Below are 21716 nucleotides of genomic sequence, written 5' to 3'. Positions count from 1 at the left end.
ACCCCCATAAAATCTGTGCTTTCTCTTGTGGTGTATGCATTCTCCTTAATATCCGCTCGAATAAAACATCACATACAAAAGTACTACATAGAACAAACACATCAAAAGTAAACATAACATTGCAATAGTTGCCAAAAACAAAAGAGAGAAAAATGCAATTAATAAGCAGACAATATTTAGAAAAGTACAGATATTTAGACTGGAAAATGAAATTATCTGAAATTAACCACACGCGCAGACGATATTTACAAAAGTAAAAATATTCAAACGTGAAAAGGAAAATATATGAGTTATTCCATCAATAAATGCCATAAGTGTGTTTATATCTTTATTATTTTATGAGTTATTAAACATCAAAATGGGTCCGGGACTTTATAAACACCCTGTATATATAATTTTTACTGCAACTTTGTTAGTTAATCTGTGACTCATAAATCTGCGATATTGTTAACACTGTGCGGGTTTGAGACCTTTTGGTTAGCAGTCCAGTAACTTAACAATTATACCAAAACGATCGTTCGGGTAGAAGAGTTGTTAACTGGATTATATGCGATTCACCACAACACAATAACAGCCCTATAGACTGATATATCTTCTAGATGCAGTAAGAAACAAACCCACAATGCGAGTTAGTCACATCCTATTTCACATTATCCCATAAAATCACTTTCCGTTTCAATAAAGTAGTTCTAGCAAATGTGATTATTTCCTGATGAACATTGAGAACTACGAACACAATTTTAATGGATATCTATCGAGAATGAATTCAATGATTTCTAATTAAGATTGGTGAATGCTATGAAGAAACAAATGGCCACAAGGCAGTGCGGGAAAAAAAGTTTTGGAAGTTCCATCTACGTCCAAGAGGGGATCACTGTTACGTCATAAAACTGATCTCGGTAGGTAAGTCGGGAATTTATTAAAGTTGTTACGAAGATGTGATCAGTTGTGACGTCACTGCATTTTGTGCGTGACGTGTGAGAATGGTCTTTTATCAAAGTCGCTAATGACTTGTTTTTTGTCAAGGTTTTTGACTGGGTCAGTAACATACAATACTATAGTTTAAGGTCATGTTGAAAATTAAAAACAAAATATTTTAAAGATACAAAATTTTAAAAAAATTCATATGGAGTTCTATAGAATAATGTTTTTATTCAAAAAAACAGTTGAAAAATATATCTAGAAGTCATTTTTGGAATTTACTTAATTTTATTTATATAAATGTCACAGTTTTTTTTAAATAAATAAAAATGGAGATAAAAAAAAGCGTATAAGCGAGCTGTATAAGATAAGAAATGATAAGAGCTGTATTTGGGATAATAATTTTTAGATCAAAATAATTCTATTCTATCTATATGAAAAATAAAAATAAGTTTATCAGAATTTTTAAAATATGTGATCAAATCAAACTTTGAAATACAAAACATGTAAATTACTGCAATCTATTAATCAGCGACTTTTATTTTATTTGAAGTTTACAGGTAAGCATAACATTTACAAAACCATTTTGCAATCTTACAATTGACATAAACATTCTAAAATATGAAAAATGGTTGTCCTTTTATAAATTCTATCAATACAAATAAAAGTGAAACGTGTAAATAGTTTGTATGCTACAAAAATTCAAACTATTAATTATATTTTTTTTCTAATTTTATATTCGCAAGTGCTGTAAAAAAGAAGGAAAGGTTTAGATTGATTTATTAAATGGTGAACATTTTATTAACTAGAAATTACATTTTCAGGAAAAAATAAAGATTGACCGTTGTCATTCATATATTATAGAAATTTTACAGATAAATCATTTACTGTTACATGCAAAATTTAATTAAATTTTAAATAATTATTTAAAGGGAAAACTTACGCTCGGCAATTTTCACAGATAATTTGATACAGTTTGTGTTTTTTTTCAAAAGGAGAAAGTTGAAAAATTGTTTGATGTAAGTGATATTCTTATTTTAAGGTTATTAAATATTCAGACGATAAAAGCCTTATAGTTTGAAATATCGCCTAATTTATCTGATTTTTATAAAAGTGTTTTGAATATATTTTCTCAGTTACGTAGTTTGTACTACAATACCGTTAGTAGGATTTTATATGGGATAAAAGTTATTTTTATTTTAAAAGATACTTTTTAATACTTCAGATTTTGCTCAAAAATATTAAAGCATAACTTCCATATTCCCAGCTTGAATAAAGAGCTATTCCGTATCTAAACATCCGGGGTAAAACAACAAAATACTGAAATAATACTAAAGCAGAAGGAAGAGTTTAATGAAAAGTTGATGACACTTAATTAAATAATATTTTCATATATAAAGAACATGAGCATATTTTCATTCCAAGCAACTCTGGATGTATTAGATAATACCAAATAAAAAAATAAATTGATTTTTGATTCCCAACTTTAAGTTTTTATTTGTCATACAAAGTATTTTACTAATCTTTGTGAGCTAATCTACAAAAGGAATATAAAGTTGGGCATCGATAGATATCGTTAAAGGAAAATAATAATTTTAGAGAGGGATATGCATTCTCAAATGATCTCAAATCAACTGATCTCGAATTTCTTTATATTAACCTTCAGTCGGGCGCAATGCGAATCCTAACACGATCGGGCGCAATTCATCTAAGAGATTAATGTACTCAATTAATGCAACTTTTGAATGTATGTTTAAAAAAACATATTAGACAGAACTTTTCACTTACATTTGAGTATATTTAGGCTTTTAGATAACATTTTAATTTTTCTTTGCTGTTTTTATTGATAAATTTGAACAAATCATGAAATTGTTCCAAAACACTTTTTTTTCTCAATAACGTAACTTAAAATTCACATTAACTTCATAAAACAAATTCAAATGATCATGATTCGTGACTTCATCTCACAGATTAGTTGCGCCCAATGGAAGTTTAAAGCATCCTGATGGCTTTAGATATTATGCGGCCTTAAGATATGCATATTACGTGGTCCTCTTTTAATAACCTGGACCGTTTAGTTTCATATTTCAACATATTTTTAACATATTAATGATTTATTTTAGGTTAATACTTTTTATTTCATTAACTTTGTGAAAATTTGTTTGTTATTATTTATCTATTATGTCTCCATATTGTTCAGTATCAACATTTATACACAGTGTTTTTGAAGTATACATTCGGCGTTTATTATTAACTGTGCGAAAATATGGTTTTTTTAATTTTTATATTATGTCGCCAAATAGTCCAGTATCAACCTTTATACAGTGTTTTTGAAACATATATTTGGCGTTTATAAATATTATAAGTAAGCATAGTAAAATATATAAAAACTCGACCAATCATATTTGGCTAAATTCCAATATTACTTCAATATTTTATAATCCGTAATATTTGTATTTTTATAAGCTTATTTATTCAGCATCTAGATAAGTAAAGTTTTTTAATTGATCTGCTTGCAAAAAGCTCCCCTTAAGTTTAGGAGTTCCTAGGCACCTGCTTATTGTGTTTGTCAGAAATCTGATATGGTATAATTAATTAATAACTATAAAATGGTAACAGCAGAAAAGAAATGGTATTTCGCGCGTTGGATTTTATGGTCCTTATCACAAAGTGCAGTTTAATATTCAAGATATCACACAAAATATATGTATACAGATTGATACAATATTTTGGGTTATTTGTATATGATGGCAGGAATTTATTTTGTGTATTTGGTTTAATCCTACGCAGTTTCTTTTTCAATTCCAAGTGAATTTTAGGTAAACAAACACATCAATTTAAAAGGGAATCTGTTTATGTGGAATTCAAAACATTCGTTGTAAGCCAACTACGAAAACAACATATACTAATTCATTATACGAAAGAAGCAACATTATTTAAAAATAACTCAAACTTCTAACCTTCCAGAGATCTACGGAATTCCTTATTACCAATGTCGTTGCATTATTTAACAGTAACTCAAAAATATTTACCTTCCAGAAAGCAATAAAATTTTCAAATAGAAATTTCTCACCCAAATTTGCAAAATTCTGTGATAAAAACACTTTTCCCTTTATCAGCGGGAAAGAAGCCCTGTTGAGAAGGAGAGCGAAAACGAAAACGCGATATCTTTTTCTCCCCTCCCCCTTGACCTTGAAACCGCGAGCCGGTCTCGAACAGGTCTTAACCCTTTGGGTTTCCTCCGTGGCATCCCTACATCAGTCCTCTCACTGACACTGACCGAGCATCACTCTCTCCCAGACGCAAAGAGCTCGCACGTTCTCCAGAACTCGAGAATTTCTTGTTCTCTTTAAGAGGCAGATGCAGAGAGACTCTCTGCTCAGATCTCCAAGAGGATCCTTTATGGAACATTGAATCTTTTCCATTCCCCTTCTACGGTTCTAAGATATCAAGTGAAAGGTTGAGCTTTAGAACGGTGAAGAGTACATTTTGAAGTTCTTTTATTTGGTGCATGGGCTCAGTTGTATTTGTGCCATATCATCTACCATCCAGTTGAAAAAATGGAATCAATTCCTTGGTGTTTATTGATACTGTTGTGCCTCGGCTGGGCCTTGGCTGATCGTGACGATCATATTGAATTGGAAGAACCTATGCATGCCCGGCAGGCCTGGATCCGCGCTGATCAGCGCCTGCGCTCGGCCACAAGTAAGATCATGCGGAAGGCGCTCCCAGCGATCATGAAAGAGGTCTACAAGAAGGATCTGTCGACCAACTGTCTGACCGGCCTGTTACACACGGCGAACGCCTTCAAGCAAAATAAAGCATGGGCATTCAAGAGTAAGTCCTTGTCTCTTTTATTTAAAATTAAACTTATCCAAATTAAGAAAAAAATTGCTTTTTGTTTCATTATGTTCAGTTGTCATCGTGAAGTTACCAGATCTTAATAGATGGTAAAGAAAAAGAAACTTTAAACTATAGTTTTATATTATATAAAACTAAACATTGATTGATCAAACTATCAGAGTTAGATGATAGAAATGTGTGTAATTATTATGGTTAGAAAAAATCTTTGGCATTTTAATGATTATAGGATGTATACATTTTTTAATTTTAATTTCTGCTACATGAGCTACCAAATGATGCATGCAATTCTTAAGAGCTGTGTTTAATTATTTATCATTTATGCATTATTATTTATTTTCCATTTTAATATCTTTCCTCAAATAAAATTCATGGGGAAATTATTGAACCACAATTATTTTGCTTTTTTTATTATCTAATTAGATGACTCTCCGTTTCGGAAATGTGTTGTCTTGCTGATTTAGTGAAAAGTCCATAAAATATTCGAATCTTTTCTGGAACATGTGCAATTTTCGTATTAGATAATTTTGGATTATATTTTGTATAAGATTTGAACTACAAGAAATTTTTGTATTAGATAATTTTTAAAAATTTTAATTTAGCTTATGAACTTTGAAAGCAATAATTCTGTGCTCTATAGGTGCACGAGGATTAAGAATTTAAAATGAATCAGCTGATTTTATTCATCGGTTCTCAAATCACTAAAAATTTCAATTGTATGTTTGACTAAATATTTTTCTGACATTCTCTCTGATACGGTATTCCCTAATATAAGATTATGAATTTTTGTTTCAAAATCAGTGGGAACGTTCAAATATTAATATGTATGTGATAAAGAATCAAATGCAGTATTTTTATATATACTTCACTATCAATATTAAAATCAGTTGAAACAAGATTTAATGAATCCAGTATGTTATTTTATTTTGTATTAAAACTCAGCTTTATATAGTCCTGGCCTAGAGCCTCATTTCAAATATTTTGGTTAAAAAGGATTTGCTGGTTCGTTGGCTGAATTCTGCGCCTTTTGAAACTTTTTCTTTTATTGTTGCACATTTCACAATCCTTAATCCTGCTTCCTAGTCCTAATTTGCCTTGTATTAAATGAAATAATTATTTGTTCATTTAAGGATTACTGAAATTATAAGAGATAGTTCGAAAATAATGTTGCAAATATAAGCTTCAGCTTATTTTCTGTTTTTATTCAAAGAGATGCCTCTAGATTAAAATTTTACAAAATTACAAATTTGGCGAGCAATTTATATTGCAAAAAAGCATGCCACTGTAACCTAGAGAAGTCAAAACATCCATTCTTTGCGCTTTGCCAGAAATAAATTTGATCTCAATGTTTCAAAAATATTGATTTTACTATTTTGAAATTCAATTTGAGGAAACATACGAAGTGCTCTTGAAGTCCAAGTATTATCCTTAAAAATATTTTGCTGATTGAGAATAATCCGATTTAATATATTCAATATAAAATCGGTTCAGTAAAAAAAATTACAGATTTTAACAACGTCTGTTAAAAATAAAATTCATTTTTTTAAAAAATAAATACAACAAATATAACATTGATTCAAAACTTACTTACATTAAAGCTCTTTTTCACAGTCAAAACGAATATTCATGCTTTAACCCTATAAACTCTGTTAAACATTACAATACGGGGAATTTTACATGGAAACCTTCTGTAAAATATTCAATAATTTTTTTTACATAATTTTTACTAGCATTTATTTTAAAATAAAATACTTTTATTTATAATAAATAAGAATAAATGTAAAAAATAGCTTTATTTAAAAAACGTACACCACAACAGCAATCACAACTTGAGTAAAAATCGCAAATTTAGTTCTAATATATCTCTATTCTTTTTCATCGGCTTACTGACAATCACTATTAATTGCAAATAAATGTTTGATACAATTTTCTGCAATTAAAATCTATTAATGAAGATTTTGAATCTGAAAGAATTTGTACGAAAGTTCTGAAATAGAATGAGTCGCAAACGTATTTATGCTAATTATTAGATTCTGCTTTTAATATGTTATAAACTATTCGATCGCGTGGAATCCTTCATTTAAATTCAATGCATTTTCTAAATAGTCTTATTTGATGTTCATTTGAATCGCATTCAATATATGATTTAATATTTTTCCATCATATGAAATTATAAAGGACAATTTCTGTTTCAATCTGATGTACAATTGTTTGGATTACTGGAAATCTGGACATTTTTGAAGATATAGACGGAGCTTTGTGACTTCTAAAGATAACAACATTATTAGTCCGAAAAGTTTTTCTGGAAAATTCTGCGTTTTGTTTGATAGGACCCTTGTATTTAAAAATTCAGAATGATTTGTAGCATGTATCTAAACTGAATAGCAATTACAAAAATTAAAAATATTAACTTTTCGGCAGGATACTGAAAGGAAAGTCATTATAAGACGGATAACAAATTTAAATGTGGCAAATTTTGTAAAATATTTACAAATCTTCTTTATTGTTTTAAATAATCCTCTTTACTTCTAAGCGTGCCTGTCTGCCCTTAGCCACATTTCCTAACTTTCTCGTATAAACCTATACTTATAAATACCAACTATGAATTACTAGAAGATGTGTCCGTCTATTAGAGTTGATATCTTTTTAACTGTATTTCAGAGCTGATTGTCACAGATCAAATACTGAAAGTCGTAGTAAAAAATCTTATGAACATTAGCGGAGTGCATAAGAAATAAAAAAAATATATATATTTTCAAAATACTTTAGGTGTAAATATATAATAACACCGGAAGCTTTATTTCTTTGCAATGGGATCTGCCCTATCCATAATATTTACGAACTCTCAAATTAAAACTAATCAGGAAAATTGGATTGAAACAAATAGTGATCCACTAACAGAAAACGAAACTATGCCTATAGAAAGTGAAAAAAAAATGTTGAACAAAGAATATTAACAGTAACCTTCAACTTAATTTGCGAACATACGAAAGAGAAAACATAAGTAATACTTTTATAAAAAATATGAAATAATAAAAATTGTAGATCTCAATTCATTGATCTTTGTTGTGCATTCATGTTTGGATTTATTTGTTCATCTATAAATCCGTCAAATTAAACATTAAAAAAATCCTTATACTATTTGCTAGTCGCCCTAACAGAGGTTTGGATTCCGCATCTGACAATGACGCAGACGAATAGGGCAGAAAATTTTTAAATGCGTCCAACATTACAGACGACGGTGGATATATATATAGTCTAACTTTGCTGTAGGAACAAACAAGTACAGCGTGCAGTATGAAAGCAGTCACTTTTAAAATTTAAAGTAGACTTAATGTTTAAAAATTATTTGAATTTACTTTACTATTTATTGATAAATTGTTACACTAATGTGAAAAAGTAGACCTAATATAAAATTTATAATTGGTAGTTATGGGAATCAAAATCAATATATATTATTTCCTGAAAAATGTTATATTTCGCATACCTAAATTTATCATCTAAAGATTTAAAAATCTTTTCACCTTAATTATGTTAATTATGTAAAAGAAGATCGTAGCAGATGCCCTTTTGCAACAATTTAGTAAAGTGAATTATTCTTCATTCTTCTACGAAAATAATAGTTTTAACTAGATTCAAATATCAATAGATGATTATTATATAGTCTATTAAAATGCATTTCCTTTTTAAAGGCATCTTATAATATACTTGGAGCATATTCATATGGAATTTCATTAACAAGCCCACCTTGTTAAAGGGATATTACTTTTCAAACGGATCTTACAATTTTAACATTTTTACTTGCCAACAAACGAAGTCATGCCGATGACAGTTGTAGAAATTTATTTTCGATCGGTGAGCATACTTTATTGAGTAGAAGTCATAAAATAATTAAAATTTATTATATCTTCGATCTATCTTAAGCAAAAACAATAGTGCTTTTTATTTTCCTCCACGAATCCACAAATGATTCTTTATTTGTTCAAATTTTAGGGTGATACATAAACAAATATGGCTCAATATGTATCTTAAATGGCCCTTTCCTTCATTTTTATGACAAACTTATAAAGTATTCCTTTCAGTGAAAATTTCCTTTGTTAAATCGGGAACGCTTTATGTGAACTTCAAATGATTTTTTATATATATTTGTAAAGCATAACGCCTGAAAATTTATGCTATTCTTACACTTCTATTCACTTTTATAGGTAAAAATATTAAGTTTGGCTAAGGAGAAATCTTTCGTATGCTAACTTTTATAAAGATGCTTGCTTCCTAGTCTAAAGATTTCCAAGTCTAAGTCATTGTTGAATTGAATTAAAAAATTACTTTTAATCTTTCACCTATGTTACTGTTATTGTGGGTATGCTGTCCAAGTAGTTTCCAGTTTAAGTAAACTTATCACAGAGTTCAGAAAATTTTATTTATTCATTTTTTATTATTATTTTGTCTTTGAGCAATGGCAAAGTAAACTTAGATTTCAACCAGAAGAAACAAAAAAAGCACCTCCAGGCTGGACGAGCTCAGTTCATCGCTCTATCATTAATGGCTTCATGAACTTCAGGAAAGGATTTATGCATTGCGTTAAACTGATAACGTTTTAAACTGTCATACAAGACCGCCACTTCTACGAATCCAGATCTTTCCGGCTAAATGTTTGAAAACAAGCTAAGTTTTATTTCTTTTACGAACTGGTTCTTTTCTCTCAACCGCTTTATTAAATTCATTTTTCATTGAATCACGATTCGTTAATACGACATGAAAAATGATTATAATCTAAGGGAGGTCATAATAAGATATAGAAAGATACAGTCACTAGATAATGCAGGGACATTTTCTTCAGGAATTTCGGAATAACGTTTTGGCAACAGTCGATATTTCTTCCCTCTGAAATAACAATGAGATCACCAGTCGTACAAGAGCAATCGAAACAAAAGGTTACACATGAAAGAAAGACACTCAAAAATTTATGCTTTAAAACCCTACTGGAATCAAGATAGTTATCTTTTTTTCTTTTTCGTAAACAACATCTTTCCTCAAAGTACTTGTAAAAACTCATGTAAATATTGTTTTGGACAATGTGAGATAAAACTGAAGTGAGAACATATCTCAAAGATCTTATCAATACATCAATCAACTCTTGTCTGGTGAGTGTGATTTTATAATTACAATAAAAATTAACTATATCTTTAACCTTTCTATTCCGGAAAGTAATGAGATGTGACATATGAAAATGTAATCTTTTAGTATTTAGAAATCACAGAAATAGTTGTAGATTTGCAATAATTCCTAAAAATTTATTTGAAATGTTTTACCATTATATGATTTTTATAATAATCATTATCTGACAAGAAAGCGAAAACGATGCACCCTGCATAATAACCATAGATGTGCAAAGCGTTAAATACTACGCTAATAGCTTTAACGTCCAACTCATTCCTCTTTTTTTTTTCTTCTTTTTTTTGTTTAATCTAGAATAAGTTATATAAAAGTGTCCAGTTATTCCAACTCAAATGGCGCTATAAATTGTTCGTACTATGACATGTAATTGACTTCAACAGTAGACTTAAATTATTATTTCAATGCTATCATAATTTGCTTCGAATGTTTTGCTGTCGAATTTAGCTTGACAATTTTTCTTAGAATAAGTTTAATATTTTATGACCATTCGATTTAGATACATAATAATTTATAATTGTTAATAGTTTCTGAAGATAGTGAGTGTAATATGATAATTTCATAGCTTTCTTATGTATGGTGTTTACCGAAGTCATAACCAAAAATTACAATTTACGCTTTGTCAAGAGCATCTGTTTGCTCGTGTAAGAATAATTGAAAACGGAATTTATAAGATGAAAAATCTACTTTGGTGTAAGTCAGATCTGAGATATTAAATTTACTGAAAGAGTAGAAACCAGCAAGAATCTCACTTACAATTACAATAACGAACAGACATTTAAAAAATGTAATAAGGAAACTAGCATTTAAATATAGTTAAGTAACAAAAGAACACCTGCATACTAAAAAAAACCCCAAAGGGAGATGGTCTCAACGAAATCTTCTAGCTTCTCATACTGTTGTGGAACAGCAGTAATAGCATAATAGCATGCTATGTTTAGAAATTAATCATTGCGGTCAGTACACAAGGACCAGAAAACCGAATATATATTTTAAACGCCTTTTTTTTCCCCGAACGATTGCAGCCAAAATTTGATATGGAACTGCAGGTGAAGTCCAAGATCACACACTAAATTTTATATGTTCAAGTCATTGCGTTTTTGAGCTCTATTGCATTTATTTACTTTTGAAAGCGCAGTCGACAGATAGTCAAACTTTTGACAGATGTGGTTCAAAATTTGATGAAGACCTTCACTTTAAATACTTGAACTGTGAACTAAATTTTATTTATCCAAGTTGCTTCGTTTTTGAAATAACGCGTTTATTTGCCTTTGGTACATATCTATCAATATAAAAATGGTTCACCAAAATTCAATTAGCCCTATCGTTTTGTAATTATCGTATTAACTTATAAACATACAGCTGGACTGACAAACTTAGTCTGTATGAATTATGCTCAAAATTTGCAAGAAATTTACAAATTTAGTGTAAAGACCATATAGCAAATTTCATAGACAGAAGAACAGATAGATATAATCCCAAAAGTGCATTTTTCCGATCATCAAAAAATACGAATTCGAGATTTCGAAGAATTTCCATGTTTCGGACCCCCTTGAGTGGAAAAAAACACATTTTTAGTATGGTATGTTTCTATCTGTGAACAAGATCAATGTTTTGAGCTAGATGGGTGAAATTTAATGTGATCTTTATAAGTACATAATTCTCGGACAGACCGACAAACTTCACGTGAAAGATCTTCATTCACAGGAAGTTTACCTGTTTGTCCGAATTCAAATAAAGGAAGATAGATAAAATTTTATATACAGTTTTGCCATTTGAAGTAAAGATCCGAATAAAATTGAGTCAAATCTGAAAGAAGGTCGACCGTCTGGCGATTTATAGATTCACATGTATGAACAAAATGAATAAAAAAAAAACGCAATGGCACAGATAAAAAAAAATTTAGTATGAGATTTTATTATTAAGATTGTAATTCCCAACCTAATTTTGGCTTAAGTTAGTGTGTAGAAAGTTCTAAAATGCATACTCATGGCTTTCATGTTTTTGTTCAAAATCCACAATTTTTATGCTAGGGGACGGGTGATTAATTTTATTAGGGGTGTATTCGAAAAATTTCGCATACTACCTTTCGTACTATCTTTTGCGCAATGTTAAATTGTCGCGTTCACATAAATATGTAGATATAGACAGATGGACAACTCTTCAGGGATTTGAAACAAGTCTACAAATCTGAATTTATTACAGATTTATAATTTTGGTGAACTGCATTGCATGTGATTTCGCGCGAAATTTACATTCAAATTTCACTTTTCAAGGTTGCTGCGTTTTTAGTTATCTTTCCACTTATAGGTAGATATTATTTCAAAAATGAGTTACTTTTAAGATTAGGAGAAATGTATAACATCATGATTCTTCAAAATTTGAAGTCGAATTTTTGGACTATTTCGATGTTTTTTCTTGTACACCTCATATGTAAATAAGTAAAAAAAATGAAGTTAAAAAAGTTTTAAAAAAGACACTTATAAAACCACAATTTTATAACAACAACAATAAATGTTGTTATTGGAATCTAAATCTAAAGCTGTAAACAGAAATGAAAAATGGATTTGATCTTTTTCTTTCTAGAAGAAGTAAACAAAAATGTATGACAGGTTAGATAAATATTGTTATTCTTTTTTCTTAAATCAAGATACCTATTTATATCAGATTTTTTTCTCACAATTAATTAATTCCATTCCAAATGATCAAGAAAATTCGACACCCCTCTTTACTGTAAAAAGCATAAACAAGATTTTAAAAAAGTAAAATATCTTGCTGCAAAGGAATCGTTACTGATAGAAGTACAAAAACTTTGTGTAAAAAAAGTCATTTTATTAGTAAACAGAATACAGGTATCTATGCAGGCTTTAGACTTGTTGTTTCACACAACAACAACAACAACAACGCACTTGTAAACAGGTATGAAACTTGTTTTGCTTATCGTGTATATGAACATTCTTAATAGAGAAAAGCAATCGTGACATTATAGAGCCATTTAAAACTTCAATGTCTGGTTAATCTTGTTCTAATTTCACCTTGACTTTTAGGATCATATTAAAGATAATTTCTGATTCTTCATGTAAAGTTTTACAGAAAATTAGCGGAATTCTTTATCCTAGCTTCTAACAATTGAAAGCAGTCACGCGATTAAATATTTGATGAAACAATGAAACTGTTTTGAATTTCATCGAAACAATAAAACCTCTGGTTGAAAATTATGCAAAAAATATTTAAAAAGTCAAAATTTAGAAAAAGTTGCACGACAGCTAAACTGGTATCATTAAAAATTCTATTAGTTCAATTTTAAAATATTGTAATATTGCTTCGATATTTTCAAAAAATTGTATGGAAAAAACATCAAAATCATGCTTAATTTTTAATTAAAATTCTAACGAAAGTTTAAAAAAAGAATATTTTTAAAACATGTTTACAATAACAACTTTTTGTTCAGAGATGTTCTATCCTCGTTCGTGTTTCTGCAATTATCTTCGAAAAGCTGAAAACAGTAATTTCGTCTCAAAAGTTTCCACTTAATCAATCAATCAATCATCCATCAATTAATCTCTAATCGGACAATGTGACGTAATCAAAGTAGTGGACGAATCGAGAAGCGGCATTAGTTGAGTGACATCTCGCTCTTTCCAGGTCTCATTGATCATTTTGTACTGTTACTATTTCTTGTTGCCGATTTGCTGCTTGTGTGTTGATGTTTGCTGCACACTGTTGTGTACATTTCAGCTGCATTTATATATTCGCGTTTTCTTGTTTCTTCATCCAGTATACAGCATCATGTTGCTGTTATGCATTCGCATTTTCTTGTATCTTCATCCAGTATTTAGCTGCATTTTGCCACTGCATATTCACGTTTTGATGCATTTTCACCCAGCATTTCAACTGCATTTTGCTGCTGTGTATTCGCGTTTTCTTGAATTTTTATTCAGTATTCAGCTGCATTTTGATGCTATATATTCGCATTTCCTTGCATCTTCATCCAGCTGCATTTTGCCACTGTGTATTCTTGTTTTTTTATTTAGTATTCAGCTGCATTTTGCTGTTGTGTTTTCGCTTTTTCTTGTATCTTTAACTAGTATTAACCTTTTTGGACTTAAAAACGTCGAGCCTACGGACAGATTTCGGATATTTCCTCATATATAATAAAAGAATGGGTATGTGCATTTCTGTTTATGTGTTGGCTTTGTACAGGGCAAATCGTATAACCTACCGGTATCAAATTTCGCATGGGAGATAATTTCGAAAAATCAAAATGTGCACCTCAGAGCATTTTTTTAAAAAAAATAATTAAACAATAAAAAAGATTTTGAACGAAGAAGAATAACTCTCATATAACAAGGAAAAACTCAAAATACTCTACCTTATTTTCAACAACAGCTTGCATTATTACAATGAAATTCAATTTTTTCCCGTTGTTTAATCAAATATTTAATCATGTGAATATTTTTTTCATTTTTGAAAGCTATGGACGAAAATTCCGGTAGTTATTTGCTTACTTATATGAGAACCTTGGATGAGAAAGAAACCGGATGGTTTAATTTTTTTAAAGGGCTGTGGGAAAGTGTTAGTTTAGAAAGGAAAAAAGCAATTTAAAATTATATCAAATTAGTGCTCAATTCAAAAGTAACACTCAAATTCTGATTGAAATCTCGAATTCTGATTCCACCAAAGAATCACTTTGTGGGAGGACCTATTATCTTGTTACAAACCTCTTTTCATCGTGAGGTAAGAATGTTTCCGGAATGAGGTGCTGAGCTGAGACAGTATCATTTTCGTCGAGCTAAACTAAATTAAAGTCAAACATTTTAGAATGCTACATTTTAATTTTTAATTTTGAAGACTTATAGATTGAGAGTTCTGAGACTATTAATTTATAACGTAAAACGAATTGAAGTTTAGTTATATTAACGTCCCATTTTAAAACATCATTAAGGTTATTATGGGACGGACCTCGTAATCTTGAACCACGTTGAGGATGACACCCGAGTCGGCTACCCCTCTCCAAACTTCCACACCGCACCAGCTTGACGACATTTGGCCCGATGGATTTAACGTGCACCAGACCCGTTTACATGACGGTTCTTCGGTGGAATTGAAACTCGAACCTGAAACCCTCCGGTTCGGAAGACGAGACCTTATCACCAAACCACTGAGGAGGGTAATTAAACTGAAAGTTCTCTTTTTAAGATTTAAATTTGAGCTTATCACTTTTAGTAAGATACAATCATCAGTCATGGGAAACTGGTTGTTGAATGAAAGTTAAGTGACAGGACGACTCAGATTCTCCACAAAGTTCTGATTTCTAGCATTTTGCCCCGAGTTGGAAAAACATTTTAGATTTATCTAAGATTTCAAGAAAATGATTCAGATTGTCTCATTTTCAATTTATTCATACATAAACACATAAAAATTATTGAAAAGCGAAGAATGAAATTTGATTTTAAAAAATTGGCACTTAAAAAATGAACGTCTTGATTTAGTTAATGAATTTCCGTTAGTAAATAATATCCCATAAAAAAAACAATTAACTTTCCCTTTCTGAAGCTGAAATTAGTAAACAAACCTACTCACTGCTCTTAATCGGAAAGAAGATCTCTTCCATTGTGTTCTTCCGGAACACGTGCACTGTTCTCTCCCAATCTCAACATTTTTGTTGGGAAATCCCTTTCGCGACATCATAACTGCTTTTTTTTTATCCTCTTCTTCTTTTTTTTTTCTTCAAATGTATGACAATGACACCACCAGCCCAGCTTCCTCTCGCTTTTGAAGACGGTCACGGTTAGGGTAGATCAAAAGTCATCTCGACCTGTTTCGCGCCGGATAGTGGGCGAAAGATACGTTCCAGTTCATCTTGCTGAAGAGGAGAGAAACATTCGTAGTTACTTTGACAAATGATAGAGTAAAAAAAAAGTGGGTGACGAAAAATGGCGTAGCAAGGAATAACTACCCCACTGTATAACCTGTCTCCAATCTAAGATGTTTGACGAAGAATATATTTTCGCATATATTTTACGTTTTTAAAGTCAGAGGATGAGGCGAAGGGGGGCAGGGGGATAAATATTACAATTCGAGTACCATAACCTGATAAGCTAATAGTAATGCAGTCAATGCAAGGTAAAAGTAGTATGCCATGGGAGCTAATCTTAGGTTTACCAGGCAACATTTTAGTCGTTTTATTTTTTAAATCTAATTTTGACAAGGGGATGAAAATACACCACGCTTTGGCCCTATTTACACTTGCTATGCGACTGTAAAAGACTGAGGTAAACCAGCTCCCCAAAACTTTCGCGCATACTCTTTAATAAAGGTATGATCCCAAAGGACCCTTGTATAGCATTGGCGTACAATAGTTACGAAATATTAAACTCTGATATGATTATAACATTTTTACTTAATTTATAGTTTCATCTTTGGCGAATGTTTTGGCGATTAATGCTTGGCACGTTGTTAATAATATTCGAAAATCGAATTTGTGTTTTAGACTCGTTTTTCTCAACCGATTGGAGCGAAAATTTGACTCGGAACTGAAATTTTAGACACAGAATCACATGCCAAATTCCATATATTTAAGGCATTGTGTTTTTGAGTTATTACGTTCATATGTTTTTGAAAGTATAGACCGACAGACGGTCAACCCCACGATGAATGAGGTTCAGAATGATTCATCATCATTATAACCATATTTGTTGCTTTAACCTCAGCAAATATCTAGTTGAAATAACTTTCTCTGATTCATGTATCTATTTTCGTCGTAAAAAGAGCTGCTCATTATCCTTTGCAGCCTTGCTTTGCAATCGCAGCATAGTAGGGGGTCTAGGCAACCCATCGTTTAATACTATACACGAGTCGGAGTTAAAGCTGCGAAAGGTAAAAGACATCATCACTCAGATGTTTTAACCTTCATCCACGTGTTTATGAATGAACAAGACGAGAATATCCGTATGATTAATTATCTCGCTGACTTTTGTCCTTCAATATGAAATACATACATAGAAAGTATTGAAATCGTTAAAATGTTCGACTTCCAGAACATTTTTATCTTCTTCTGAGAACGAAAAATCTAATTTTTGGAATTATATCTAACTACAACAACGATGTTTCAGAAGTAGAGCTATTTAAATAAATGGATTTTCAAGCATAGCATTAAAGCTAAAATTCGTAGATCTGAAACTTCTGATTTTTTTTTTTTTGTGTGTGTGTGTATTATAGCTGCCTTTAAGAACAATGTTTCAAATTCAGAACTACTAAAATAGATGGCAATTAATTAATTATTAATAGTTTTACGGTAAAATTAAGAAGATATGAAAAATGTCTTGGATAAGATCTATTTGTCAGAGGAAAAAATACTTTTCAAACAATAGTGTATTTAGATTGAAGATATCAATTACTACGAAATAATTATCAGCAAGATGAATTTAAACCTTTTAATTTATAATCATAGTAAAATGTATGTAATTTTAAAAAAAAGTTTTAAATTATATGAAATAATAATTCTAACCAAACGTTAAAAAACAACTTTCAATGTCTGCAGGGTCATTCTAGCGGATTATCTCAGCGAATATGCCGAGAACAACTCAATCCTGAGTTCGTTTTTAATGGGCGCGAATGAACGTGACTTATTCTCTTTTCTTTAAGTAAATTACTTTTTTGTCCTCATTTAATACATTCCGTTTCGCCTTATTATATGTCGTGTTTGTGTATTAAATTCACCCGTAAGTGTAGCTAGCTTCTTTTTTATTTGGATTTTGTTACTTATTGAATTTTTAGTTTGCCGGTTTCGCATCCCTACATAAAAAAAATTCTAATTTTAATTACAATATTTTTATAATTTTTCTTTAATTATAGTATATTAATAAAAAATTCTTAAGATGAATTCCGAAAGCTTAATGGGTCTGGTTTTAGCTCCGAAATTCAACATTATTTCTAATTTTATTTTTAGAATTACAAAATTATTTCTTTTTTAGTATCATTATTCAGCTGTCATTTTAAACAAAGAAAGAGAAAGCTATATTCTTTGGTGGATTGAAAATTTACTTTTTAAGTGCATTTTAAAAACAATCACAAGAAATGCCCTAAGTTTACACATCTAAGGGGATAAAAAAATTAATAGTAGTCAATCAAAGAATACAATTTACTTTCGTTTCTATAGTAATATATTAGTAGCGATTTTGAGAAATAAGTAATTTTTTTAATTTTTTTTTTTTTTACTCTTAAAAATAAAATATCTAAGAAAAAAATATCAAACTTTTAAATTTTTTTCATACGACTTCTTTATATCAACTATTTTTGAAAATTCAAAACTATTTTAAATTGCTTTCGAACTTTCCGGTAACTTTTTTTTAAACTTTTTTTTTCTGCATTGACACATGCAGTCTCTTTTATATTATGAAAGATAATTTTATGCATTGGTAAAATTAATTTAGAAGCTATAAGCAAAATAATTTTACAGCAATTAACGCGATAAAATAAATAATGCTTTATAATTAAGCATCATCTTACTACTGTGTTTTGAACTAGAGATTCGAATCTTCTACTTTTTTTCTCCTCTATTCTGTGTAAATTACGAGGTGTACTCATAATTACTGATGCGCAAACGCGTGTCTTGAAATGAATAAAACAGTCAGCACCCCGTTACTGAAACAAAAGGGACGATTGTTTTTGTGTCAGATGGCATATCTAAATGCCAAAAAACCGAGCATAAATTGTTTTACGGAGCTCTTGCTCATTTTCATTCCTGGTTTGAAATGCCGGATTTACTTTTGTAACCGGAGCACGGGCTCAAGTTGCAACACCCACCTCTTTCTAACAAACAGGAAAACAATGAGTAAAACCAGCGGTGGGAATTAGATAAGGAGACAGATACCCTTTTCATTACCGACGGCAACCCTGAGAAAGTGAAATGTTTATGAAGATGAGCATTATATTAACGCTTCAAAGATTACGTTAGGGAGTACAAAGGCGGTCGCTAACTACTGACCTTTGAACTTTTAACATGGAATGTACTATTGTGAAGACTAACCTGGTGTGTTAATGTCATAGAAGTTACGCTTGATCATTAGGTCCAGGCAGGTGGAACGATGCTTACATATAAAGCGTGCATATGCAGAATTGTATTCAAATATTTGTCTATTATGCATAGATTACGCTGAAGTAGCAAAATAGTTGAATATAAGTATGTTATTTTATTAGTGTCTCAAATTCCGGATTCATGATTCAATTTTTACAGTTTGATGGTATTTTAAAGTATTGTTATGAGACATATTAAGCGCTTCTTCAGTAATTCAGTAATGGATTTTCTTGTATTGTGTTTGAAAATTGATTATATATAGAGCTTCTTCCTTTTTTTTTTTTTTTTCATGTAATCTGTACAAATTTTTTTTTGAAGTTACTGGGAAAAAAAAAGGAAAAGTACAGATAGTCTTAAAATTTCTTCTTAGAAATAGTTCTTCTCTACTTATCGTTTTCAAATCATATATTAATGGACGCAAAGCTGATTTTTTTTCAAATATCATCCTCTTTTCGAAACAATAAGGGGGAGCATTGCGCATAAATTTAAATAATGGTAAGGTAACGAATAAAATATTTGTTGAAAATGGAACCTCATTCTAACAAATTTCCGTTCATAAACAAATGTGACACTATTTAATTCATAGTGAATAGATCTGATGTTCAATTGGTTCACATGCATGGCAGATGTCGGATGGATTTGGTAACGGAAGATTGTCCCTCAATTTTGAAGCTGAAATTCTAGATTTTAATTTCTGATGTATATATATTTAATAGATATATTCTTCTTTTCAGAGGCTTTAATTTTATATTTCTGTTCTATCTTGCTGTTATTTTTTCACCAATGCCGTATAAATATTGTCCTTTAAAAGGGTTAAATTATTCTTTATACTTCTAGATTTTACCATTTATATGGTATAGATAGCCGAATATTTTTCTTGATATTCGTTAGGTAGATGTCTTAAACGCCATGGCACTATTTGTTTCCAATTTCTTAAACTTTAATCTTTATAATTAAATATCTAAAATATGTTAATCTTGCACACATTATTCTATTTCTGTAAAAATTATTTGCAAATTTTTATAATCTAAATGGTTGTATCTTTTAAAAGCTATGATGAAACTAGATACGCAAGCACCAGTAAACCCCCCAATTTCATTTAAACAATAATTCGCAGTTTATAGAAGCAATTCACTTTCTACGTTAAATTCATTTTGTATCAAGCATTTACAATAGTTTACTTTTTAATAGATGCAAATAATAATTAAAAAATAGAAAAAATTGCAACTTTGAGGGGCGAATATCTCTGAAAAATGAGTGGGCGATTTAGGGTCTCGGCTCAATACTGGAGAGGAACATGCGACCCAAACAGAATCTTCGTTAATCTCTACTCTTAGAAGAAATATAACGATAATTAAGAGAATTCGAAACCTTCCTAGCTGCTTTCAAGGAAATTTGCGAAACACACCCAAACGATCTGAGTGATCACTTGGATAATGGAATGTTATACAACATTCAAGCAAAGACGTTAAGCCTCCATAATGTATGCCTGGAAAAGATTCATACACAAGAAGCTTGAGTAAAAGATATTAGACAACCTGAATTTCTGAAACCCCTTCAACTCTCTCATAGACAGTAGTTTGGTTTATTGCCATACTCACTGCATTTCGAAGTAGCCGATGTCTAAAACCCTTTTTTTTTTCGAATTTATACCCTTGCCTTTTTATGTCTTTGTCAATTATATCTATACTTATAAAAGGAAGTGTGTGTGTGTGTGTGTGTGTGTGTGTGTGTGTGTGTGTGTGTGTGTGTGTGTCTATATGATATATTTATGATGTATCATACCTACAGCTATGATATTTGGAGCACAAATAACTGCAATGTACCTTGAAGACTGTATTTTTAAAATTTAACGCAGAAAATTTTTCGTTTAATGCTTTGTATTTTGGATAGATTTTTGTCTGTATTTATCAGCAATATCATTTTTAATATATGAAGAAAATAAAAGGAATGTTCTGATGGGATAAAACCTGTGCACTATCAAAAAGAATATACAGTCACTAATCTAAAAAAATTTTTTTCTTGCGTCTCAAATTCGTTTTGAAAAATTTCATTCTTTCTTCCGAGAAAGGTTTTGAATTGGATCGAAAATTCCTGACTCTGACATTCTGACACCATTATCCTTTTTCAAATGTTTTTACGATTTTAAATATGAATGATTAAAATATCTTTATTCATTTATTTTTATTTAATTTTTTGAAGATTTTTTGCTGATCAGCAGTCACTCTGCCGGGTGAAGTTTTACTTCTTCTCTGATTTGGCAAGCTGCCAAATCAAGGAACCTAGAGTCATAAAAATTAACTATATAGTGATATCTTTTATTTTCAGATCGTGCTCATTTTTAGTTATTGATTTTTGTCGTCTGCAGTTCATCAAACACAGACGGGGGAAAAAAAGCCTAAAATTCAATATTATTATTTTTTATTTTAATTCCATAGTTTTATTTTAAGTTTTTATAGTTTTGATTTCACCGACATTCATCATGTTACGTGCAAAGCTGTATGGTTTCCATTTGTATTCATTACTTATAATAATTCACTTCTCCTTTTCAAACTCTTATTTCACAGAATTATTTATTCAAATATAAATCTATCATGAATTATTTAAACTGTTTAGGAAAAATTCAATTGAAGCCTTTTCGATAAATTTATATCTCCACTTAAATCACAGTTGCCTTGAA

General features: G+C 30.3%; 1 protein-coding gene across 2 annotated transcripts in view; it reads left to right on the top strand.

Moving 5' to 3' along the window:
* Window positions 1-4187: 4187 nt before the first annotated feature.
* The window catches only part of LOC129988676 (nose resistant to fluoxetine protein 6-like), a 103446-nt gene continuing 85917 nt past the window's right edge, over window positions 4188-21716 (top strand). Inside the window, exon 1 of one of the 2 annotated variants that reach the window (XM_056096947.1) lies at window positions 4188-4758. In XM_056096947.1, coding sequence (XP_055952922.1) covers window positions 4482-4758 — 277 coding nt within the window. In that variant the 5' untranslated portion in view covers window positions 4188-4481. Of the gene's footprint in view, window positions 4759-9811; window positions 9927-21716 lie in introns of those variants that run through there. The other variant, XM_056096948.1, reaches the window with a different exon arrangement.

Source organism: Argiope bruennichi, chromosome 10, assembly GCF_947563725.1.
Source record: "Argiope bruennichi chromosome 10, qqArgBrue1.1, whole genome shotgun sequence".
NCBI classification, from domain to species: Eukaryota; Metazoa; Arthropoda; class Arachnida; order Araneae; family Araneidae; genus Argiope; species Argiope bruennichi.
This window is presented reverse-complemented; position numbering and strand designations above follow the sequence as displayed.